This window comes from Sinocyclocheilus rhinocerous, unplaced genomic scaffold (assembly GCF_001515625.1).
Source record: "Sinocyclocheilus rhinocerous isolate Xijiao unplaced genomic scaffold, SAMN03320098_v1.1 scaffold180, whole genome shotgun sequence".
Classification (NCBI taxonomy): Eukaryota; Metazoa; Chordata; class Actinopteri; order Cypriniformes; family Cyprinidae; genus Sinocyclocheilus; species Sinocyclocheilus rhinocerous.
This window is the reverse complement of record NW_015657493.1, coordinates 299,907-310,052: the sequence shown is the minus strand read 5'-3', so window position 1 is coordinate 310,052 and position 10,146 is coordinate 299,907. Positions and strand designations below refer to the sequence as shown.

General features: G+C 39.0%; 2 protein-coding genes across 3 annotated transcripts in view; both read right to left on the bottom strand.

The window, feature by feature from the left end:
* The window catches only part of LOC107721120 (angiopoietin-related protein 1-like), an 8,499-nt gene extending 2,089 nt beyond the window's left edge, over positions 1-6,410 (bottom strand). Inside the window, exons 1-3 of the mRNA XM_016528986.1 lie at positions 6,350-6,410; positions 2,835-3,503; positions 1,697-1,958 (exon numbers count right to left, since the gene is read on the bottom strand). Coding sequence (XP_016384472.1) covers positions 1,697-1,958; positions 2,835-3,472 — 900 coding nt within the window. The 5' untranslated portion in view covers positions 3,473-3,503; positions 6,350-6,410. The remainder of the gene's footprint in view (positions 1-1,696; positions 1,959-2,834; positions 3,504-6,349) is intronic.
* Positions 1-10,146, bottom strand: part of LOC107721133 (insulin-like growth factor-binding protein 1) — a 25,380-nt gene that overhangs the window by 12,185 nt on the left and 3,049 nt on the right. Inside the window, exons 2-5 of one of the 2 annotated variants that reach the window (XR_001637681.1) lie at positions 9,352-9,494; positions 8,402-8,530; positions 7,730-8,331; positions 4,492-4,496 (exon numbers count right to left, since the gene is read on the bottom strand). Coding sequence is in view for 1 of the 2 variants with exons in the window: in XM_016529002.1 (XP_016384488.1) it covers positions 8,212-8,331; positions 8,402-8,530; positions 9,352-9,494 (392 nt within the window). In the remaining variant the exon portion in view is untranslated. Of the gene's footprint in view, positions 1-4,491; positions 4,497-7,695; positions 8,332-8,401; positions 8,531-9,351; positions 9,495-10,146 lie in introns of those variants that run through there. The other variant, XM_016529002.1, reaches the window with a different exon arrangement.

Below are 10,146 nucleotides of genomic sequence, written 5' to 3'. Positions count from 1 at the left end.
GTGCGTGTGTCTGTGTGTGTGTGTGTGTGTGTGTGTGTGTGTGGGGCTCAGAATGAAAGAACCACTGACACACAGGCACGAGCGCAATCAAAACAAACGGACGCGAGGCGCAAATCCTGAGAACCAGATCCAGCTGTTTAGGAGCTCCATCGTAATCACCCTCATTACTAGTGTTTCTCTGAGACACCAGCAACGTCAGTCTGATTCTCTGACAGCGGCTCACGAAGGTCCGTTTGCTGAAGAAAATGTGCAAATCGCAGCTCATAGAGACACGGTCTAACTCATATAATCGTTCAATTGTCTGTAGAGTGCTGCAGGGATGAGGTGTTTTTGTAAGCCGAAACCTGGACGCCAGTTGCATTTTAGCACCTCCAGTTCCATCGTCCTGAAGTCAGTGGGTGTTTAATGGGTTTTTGGTTAAATGCCTGAAATGAGGTCTGTGTTGAACACAAGATCAAGATATTTCCATGTTTTATTCTATGACATAAAATACATCATGATTACCTGCGTGTGTGTGTGTTTTTTAGCTTTTACTTGTCTTGTAAAGTGTCTAAATGGCACTACAGATTTTGTCGGGACACTGAACACCATCATGCCAAACAGATAAACTCATCTACTCACTAGTCGTTGTGTTTCGAATCAAACTATTCTTACTCAAACTTCCAGAAATATTTGTCAATGTTTAATTTTGGTGATGTTGAAGTCATGTGACTGTGGTGTAGTTCATTTATTGTTGTTTAGCTTTTTACTTCTGCCAATTGCCGTTAAGCTTAAAAATTCATAAAAGTTGTGTTCATTTGTGAATATTATAATGATGAACAAGCAACCCAGGCTCATTGAAAATATGTGCTTGTGGCAGTTTCTGCAGCATTGATATAATGTGTCTTATAGCATGTTTCGTGGCAGTTTTAAAGTTAAATAAATACATTTTAAAGTGAAATATCCCGCAAGTGGTGCTAAAACACACACTCAATATTTGACCGTGGCCATGTTTTTGTTATGTTAGTACAGGAATTTCCTGATGCAGCAGTGCTATTTTAATTTGTCTCTACTCTACTTTTGTCGAACCATAGTTTCACAGGATCCGTACCAGAGTGCTTCATCTCACAAGTGCAACACTACCAAGCAAACCTACTGCGTTACCTATACATGTGAAGCTGGATATGCAACACTAATGTTCAAATGTGCCTGTTTTCAAATCTCGCAGCATGCTAAAATTGTTGTGAGGTCATAACATAATATTGTACAAGGAATTGAGAGAAAATTAGGCTTTCTTAATCAAAAGTCTGGCCCTGTAAATCATACTTTGTGTGAAAATGAATAAAAGTTGTCAGAGTGTTCATTTCAACTGGAAACTGCAGCGATTTGTACGTATAGGTAAGTATTTTGAGTTTTGCAGAAACTTAGGTAGAAGCATGTATTTCCAATGAACCTGGACAGCAAACAAAACATATAACAATCATAAACTTTTTTTTCATAAACTTTTCACAGGGCATATTTTCTGCAATAATCCTAAAGCAAAAGGAAAAATCCTTTTGGGTTTTTGTCAAGGGAACCAGAGTGATGTGTTTTTGTCTCATTTTCATTGGAATATTGTCGTTTATCTCTCTGTTTTTGATGACAAAGTCATCTGGTACTGAATCATTCAAAAGAACTGGTTCAAAAGAGTGATTCATTGTGAATCAGACATCGCTACCTTATAGCTGTCCCAGTTTCTGAAAAAGTTGACAGATCCATCTTTCCTCCTCTGGATAAGCGTCCAGCCGCCTCTGTCCACATCGTGCTCACACCAGGCCTGTACAGGTGTCTCCGTCCCGTCTGGTTTCAGAAGATACGTCCCGCTGGTGGAGTGTCCAGCCTGCATCGCCTGAAGACAGTCCCGAAATGGACCTCGAGACACCAGCACACACAAGTGAGTGAACGCACACCGCTGATGAGCAACGAGCATCAACAAACCTCTTCAATACTGACATATATCTTCAGTTATGCTCTTCTGCCTTTCAGATATAGATTACCAGATACCTGTTCATGTGTATAAGGTTAGCGGCTAACAAGAGAAAACTAGCTCAGTTTTCTTGACTGAGTAATATTCTGCACAGGCCTATGGTTTAAATGTTTTGCTGGGCTTTTGTACATTACATGTTGCACATTTCTGATATGCTCTTAATTTACATTTATGCATTTGGCAGATGTTTTTATCCAATGCATTCAAAGTATACATTTGATTAGTTCTTGCTTTCCGTGGGAATTGAACTGATGAACTTGACATTGCAAGCATAATGCTCTACTCTTTGAGGTACATACGTTTGCAATTACTTTTTATTGTCTGATTATTTTGCATGTCTCAGAAAACTAAACTTGTGGAACATCAAACATCTTAACAGAGTTTTGTACAGCTAAAATAACTAGAAGCGACAAACACCAAAGGCCTTGCACATCAAAGTAACAAATGGCTGCGCCGCTCTTACATAAAAAAAAAACAAAAACAAAAAAAACAACATGAAAAGACTATTTAAAATATAATACTAATGGGTCTAGTCTTTGCACCTGTTTGTTTCAGGTTAGAATCAGGACTGATGGAGTAGAATTGACTTGGTGGTGCTGTCACAAAAAAACTAGGGTCCTAGAAATGCAGTCCTGATACAGCAGCCTCTGGTATTTCAGGATGATTCTATTGCTTAAATGTGACTTATTCTTTAAATGTGTTGTGTTTGGTGTGCATATGAGTGTTAATTTTCAATGCAGTTTGAGTTTAGTGACACTAATGGAAATGACAAGAGTGTCGGTTGGCAAACACAGATGCTGTGTGTTTTGTTGTGTAATGGCTTCATTACCCTCCAGACTGATGTTCCCCTGAGGGGAACCTCCTGTGGGTGACCTGCAGGCATCGCTCCTCCAAAGCTGCGATCAGCAGCGACTGGTTATTGACCAGCGCGGCCAGCGAGGAGAAGCGCACCTCCAGCTCCCTGTAGAGGGTGGACAGCCGCAGCGCCTCGGCTGTGCTGTTGAGGATCCGTCCCTCCAGCTGCGCCAGCTCCAGTGAATTATCACGCTTGCGAATGATTTCGTGCAGCAGCTGCATGTACAGTTGGGTGACGCGGGAGTTCATGTTGCGTGACTCTTTGCGTAAAAGTTTCATTTCGTTAACCATGTTTCCATCCACGTCCACGATCATCCGGAGTGTGTCCATTTCACGTCTCTGCTTGGTGAGGAGCTCCCGGACGTCAGCTATATCCAACTGCGTCACGCGCTCTTTATCTGGCAGAGAAGGGCCCTGGCTGGCACAGATCGGCCCCGTGATCTTCTGCTCTGGGACCAAGAATGTATAAGAGCACTTTCTTGGGGCCCCATCGGCTGCGTCCTCTACCAGTCTCCGCTTTCGGCTCAGGACGGGCCCTTTGTATGCACTCTTGCTCCGTTCACAAGTGAGGACGCAGAGAAGGGCGCAAAAGATCCAGGCATGAGGACTCATAGCAGCAGAGAGGAGATCTGACCCATGAACCCTGAGACAAAACAACAGCACAGAGTCATATAGACTGTACTTATGGTGCTGTACATCTGTGGCTTAGATTTGACAGGGTTGGACGGTAACACAATAATTACAATCATTATCATACAATTATAATCCATCATTATACATTTAATTCCAAAAAATAGGTGTTTTGAAAGTACTAGAAAAGTAATATGTTTGAAAATATTTTTGTCTTTTTGAATTCTTTTAACTTTTTGGTTGTTTCAATCTGGTTTTAGATCCCTATATAATCACAAATTATATGTTACTTGATCTAGATTAAGGCTCATGCGCTGCTTTTGCTTTGTTGGATCTGAGCATGGCATTTGATACCATTGACCTTTATATTCTTCACTAATGTCATATGGTAGGTATCTAGGGCACTGCACAGGGTTTGCTTCTTACCTTGAGAACGGGACCTTTTTTTGTAAATTTGGGAATTTTTCTTCATCATCTGCTCCTTTATTGTGTGGCGTGCCCCAGGGATCCGTTTTGGGACCTTTATTAGTTCCCGTTTATGTACAGAGAGGAGATCTGAGATCTATAGATTTAGTTTATATACTTCCTTTTTGGCTACATTCTACAGGAAAATAATGTTGATTATCACTGTTGTGCAAACGATTCCCAGTTTTACCTTCCAGTAAGGCCTGGCACTACATTTTCATTTAATGTCTTGTTCAAGTGCATTAATGATATTAAGAGTTGGATGGTGAAAATTTTTTGGCAACTTAATGAAGATAAAGCAAATGTTTGATTTTAGGTTGTCCCATCTCTTCTTTCCCTGTCCTAAAAGTCCAGTTAGTTCCACTTTAAATTTACAAAAACCTTGGAGTGATCTTTGACTTCTTTGACATGACTCTATTGCAAAACTAAAGCATATTCTGTCAAGCAAAGATTTGGAATTAGTCATCCATTACTGTAACCCAATCTACATAATCTCGCTTGCAAGTTGTTCAAAATGCAGCCACAAGGCTTTTGACACATTCTAAAAACAGGGACCATACTTTCCTTTTATTAGTGTTCCTCCACTGGCTTACATTCAGGGTTGAGTAGGCTAGAGCGCTCAGATTTTCTAATTATTTACATCTATCTGTTCCACTTTGGATCAGTTTATGTTTTTTTTTTAAATGTGCTTTATAAATAAGTGTTGCTGTTTCACATTCAGTCTGTCAGATTTATGAGAAGCAACAGTGTTGAGCGTCATTAACACTAGTGTAAGTCTGAATATGCTCAGGCACAAATGAGATCTGACAGCTGCGGTGGAAGGTGTTATTTTTAGTTTTACACACAGAGACATCTTTGCACAACATCTTCTTTTGTGTTTCACAGAAGAACAAACTCAAATGATGACAGAATGTTTATTTTAACTGTTTGTGGGTAGATTTTGGTGCCAGACAGTTTTGCAGACTACATTCTGTGGTTTGTTTACCCGTCATGCTACACTCCACCTCACAGCTCAGGGTTAGGGTGAGTTTGCTTTCCATCTCATTAGTGGCCCAGTTTTCCCCTTCTATGCCCCTCAACCATGAAAGGATGGGTGTCTCTATAAGAAACTGAGTGACTCCTTCAGCATACGTATGGATTGGAAAAGCATTCAAAAGTGGAAATTTGTCTTCAAAATGATTCATAGTTCATATATGTAATATGCAATGTTTCAGTGCTGAATACTGCTTCGCTTATAAGAACTGGCTTTTAAACGTCAGTAATGATTTAGCATCTTTAATGCAGCTTTACTTACAGATTAAATTAAAAAGCATAGGTTCACTGAAGCCTTTGAGAGAAAGGAGAAAGGGAGAAGTTGATGTATTTGCTTGTATTTGACACGACTGCAGCCTTAAATAGAGCAGGACTAGCATGATTGATGATTCAGTCACAATGTTACAAACACTGAGCAGCATTATTCCTGTGGTTTGGGGAAAATGTTCAGGACTGGCTGCTTTAGTATTTTCCATTATATAAACTGCTTTGGCAGCAGTGTGTGTTCTTACACAAAGTCAAGAAAACAGAAGGAGTGAGGAAAGTGTTCTGTTACCATGCCACTAAACATTAAATTCAACCAATACTAGAATGCAAACAGACTCCCAAACCAAGACAAAGCTTTGGAAAAAGTTACTCAGAGTAACAGTAGTTGCGAGCTAGATGAAGAATCTGCGAGGTCTCAGAGGAAAATCCCCGATCGGATAATGTTACATCCGTCTGAAGCCTGTTCAACACTCCCACAAAAACTAACAGACACTTTTCTTCTGATTTCTGAGGATCATGCGATGAGACAGTTTGTCTAGTAACACTTCAGCCTAGATTGAGGCTTATGCACAATACGTCTGCAGATCATTTAAATGAATAGTGCAAACATTTAATATATATGCATGCAGTTTTGACTGTACATTGTATTTCATTTTAATATAGCTTAATACATGTTGCGTACTCTGTTCATTAAAGTTCATTTACGTACTTCATTGTTCTCAGTATTTGAGGTTTAAGATGAAAGCAGAGGCTGATGCTGTGCTCCAAACTTCCACACCACACAAAGGTAAAGACTTGTGGAGATTTCTTTAAGCATAGGCAAATTTGAACTTGATTTAATAGTGTCTATTATAATGCATTATCAGATTTTTTTATTCTTCTTTTTCTATGTATTACGGTCATGAAGCATGAACTAAACAACTACTTACACCAAAATAAATAGAATTAAGCTTGTAAATGAGTAAATGTTTTAGCTGTTACTTTATAAGGTATTGTAGATATTTAATCTTTTATTGCTTTGTCTATTACAAAAGCAAGAGAAGTATGAACAGACCAGTTGTGTAAAATCAGCAGAATAAAGTTCCAGTCACTGACCTCTGCGTTCTTTCTGTCAGACTGGCGATGCTCCGTCTGTTGGAGTCTCTCCTTCTGCAGATGAGCGGCAGACGCCTGCCTCTTATACTGCTGTGTGTGTGTGTGTGTGTGTGTGAGTGTGTGTGTGTGTGTGTGTGTGAGTGAGTGTGAGTGTGTGTGTGTGTGTGTGTGTGAGTGAGTGTGAGTGTGTGTGTGTGTGTGTGTGTGAGTGAGTGTGAGTGTGTGTGTGTGTGTGTGTGTGAGTGAGTGTGAGTGTGTGTGTGTGTGTGTGTGTGAGTGAGTGTGAGTGTGTGTGTGTGTGTGTGTGTGAGTGAGTGTGAGTGTGTGTGTGTGTGTGTGTGTGAGTGAGTGTGAGTGTGTGTGTGTGTGTGTGTGTGAGTGAGTGTGAGTGTGTGTGTGTGTGTGTGTGTGAGTGAGTGTGAGTGTGTGTGTGTGTGTGTGTGTGAGTGAGTGTGAGTGTGTGTGTGTGAGAGAGAGAGAGAAAGAGAGATCAAAAGAGGCTGGGCAAAGATCTACCTTTATTGCTATTCATTTCTCAGCAAAAATAATGAGAAAGAAACTGACCTATAATGCCTCTTCATCTTCTTCTTAAGAAAGTAATAATAATGATAACAAGTGACTATGAGGAACAGAGTGGAGAGACAGTGAGGGTTAGCAGATCTTCTAATCAACCTCCAGAGAAACAGGACAGCGTTGGGTGATAACATTAGTAAACACCCTGAGCCTGACCAAACCCAGCTCAGAGGACCCGGTTTAATGAAGATAATTATGTTTTTCATCTTTAATGACAGGAGTGGGCTGCTTTCAGACACTCGTCCCATAATATGCCTCCCTCTGCAGTATTCAGGACCTTTCAGACCTTTCTCTGCACAAATCCCTCGTCATCATAAATCTTTATGTCACAGCAAGTTAACTTCAGGATTAGTTAACAGAAGCCTTGGTAATGCATACTTCAGCTGATCAAAACATCCAGAAACTTGGTCACATTGAGCAGCTTTTCCAGCTAACATATAACATAACTCTGCAAGTTCATCACAATGACCAAAATGTCACTGTCACCTTTAGTTTTATTAACTCACTGCATGCACATGACTATGTTTAGCTTGAACTGTTATAAGCATCAGCTACGCTAATTATGCTCCATTTGCTTTTCTGTTTCTACCTCAGGATGTCAAGATAACTAGAGATCACACCAGGATTGTACGTAATATCACCTCATCCAGCGATCTTTGTGTTTTCGGTCGTATGAGGTATCCTGCACAATGTTCAAAATGAAAATTGTTCAATAGCTTAATCTCCAGAAGAAAAAATAAATAAATCCTTTGCAATCTGTACAATCTCACTTTATTGAAATAAACTCATGAGGTTATATACACACACACATTTACATCCAATAAAATAATGGTTTCAGAATAAATAGAGCAGCACTCTTAAATGTTAAATGCATTCAGGGAGTCCATAAAGACGTCATGTCTAATGTGAGGTAGACATCTGTTTTAAATACATAATCAAATAAAATAGCAATTAAAACTGAGCTTACAGAAAACAAACACATGAAACTGTTTACAGACTATCAGCGTCCAAACAGGTTCACCTTGGACATTTGCGGTGCAAAAACAGTTATACTGAATTAAAGTGGTCAGGAAAAACCACAGCGAACAAAGACTGAGACAGAATCACAGACTTGTCATAAAATATCATACTGTTGTGTCATTGTGGAGCGTAAAACACCATGTTTTCTAGTGCGTTTCATTCATTCTGGTAGAATTCTGTCAAAAACTAGTTCATAAATATTAACCACATAAGAGCCATATACATAAGAATAAATATGGTACATAAGTGAAATGATCTGCAGCTTCGGTTCAGTGCGTGAGCTCCTGAGGACACTGGGAATCAGACGCCAGATCCTCACGGATTCTCTTCCCGTTCCAGGACGACACACACCAGCAGCGGGGAGGCTGGCCCTCCAGAGACGTCTCACACTGACAGACAGAGAAGAGTTAGTGTGAGACGGTTTCAGGTCAGGTTGGGTCGGTCGGGACAGACACGCACCTGTTTGGCCTTGTAGAATCCGTGCTTGTCACAGTTGGGCAGGTAAAAGCTGGTGAACTTCTCTCCTAACATCTGCTGCGATTCAGTGATAAGATCCAGAGAAGCATGCAGCTCCGTGTGACACGGACCCTGAATCACAGAAACACGCCATGGGTCAACCAAACATACAAACCTGGGAACAACTGGCGGAACACAAATGACAAGTACACTTAAAAATATCAGGCCAAAACTTAAGATCTGTGTATCTGAATTACATATCCATCCATTTGGATTAACACAGACTTATTTATTCAGCACTGATTTCTGTAATAGTACTATTTAACTGAATTGTCTTAAATACCCAATAACTAGGTTTATGTATTTATCATCAATAAATCCCATTTGTTTCCATCTCATACATTGTACCTAATTGACATCACAATGAACATTCATGTTGATTCTTAACATAAATGAATTTTGAAAATATGATTAAAAAAAATAAAATAGGTTAAATTAATAAACTATGCCATCATTTGTTTTGTATGACTGACAAAACAGTAAAACAGTGTTGCTAGTATATAACTATAGAGAAATATATTTGAATTAGATTTTATTAAAAAATATTTAAAAATAAATTGATGTTAACTTTAAAGTAATTTTGTTGTTTTAACATGTCTATATAGTTTCTATAAATGTTTATTTCTGTTTAAGTTTGTTATTTTAGTACATCAAGTTAAATTACTGAGAAATGTTGCCCTTATTTCAGTTAACATTTTATTTAAAGTGGAAAAAATGATATACCTGTAGTTGTAGTTTAACTGTAGTAACCCTGTGACAAATGTAACATTTAAGTTTATTAGTGTATGTTAAAACAGTGTAATTCAAATGGATGAACATTTTAAATACAATTCAGAAACGCAACAGCTTCCGCCAGTGAATGTGAGGCTCTCTCCTGAAGCAGGGTTCAGTACCTGTTGGATCAGTTTCTTGCGGATGGCGTTGACTTTGGCCTTGATGCTCTCCTGAGCCTCCGCTGCGTCCCGCGGGTCCAGCGGCCGGTTGAGGCCCAGCAGGTGCTGCAGGGAGCCCTGGTCAGACGTGATGTCCGGGTCATCTAGAAACAAAACATGAGTCCTGTGACTAATGACCACTTTTTTTCGTTTCAATGGTCATCAGCATCGTAAATCCTCAATTTTTTATATTTGGATTAAAAAAATAAAATAAATTAAAAAAAAATGGATGTACATTTACTATAACGCTATACTTTGTATTGTATCAAATTAGAAAAAAAAACTAGTTAAAGCTAATGCGAGGGTGTTTCTAATGCAGCGTCTATGGGAGGGACGGTAAATTTGACAATTCTGACTGCCGTTATCGGTTTCTCTCAATTTTTTTCCTTTGATTGAAAGTCGTGAAAACTATCGTTTTTCTTTTGCTATTTGAGCAAATGGGAACGCAAAAAATATCTGTAACCTTGGACCACAAAACCAGTCATAAGATGTATACATCTGAAAGCTGAATAAATAATCTTTCCATTGATGTATGGTTTGTTAGGATAGGACAATATTTGAAAATCTGGAATCTGAGGGTGCAAAAAAAATCTAAATATTGAGAAAATCATCTTTAAAAGTTGTTCAAATGAAGTTCTTAGCAATGCATATTACTAATCAAAAATTAAGTTTTGATATATTTACGGTAGGAAATTTACAAAATATCTTCATGGAACATGATCTTTACTTAATATCCTAATGATTTTTGGCATAAAA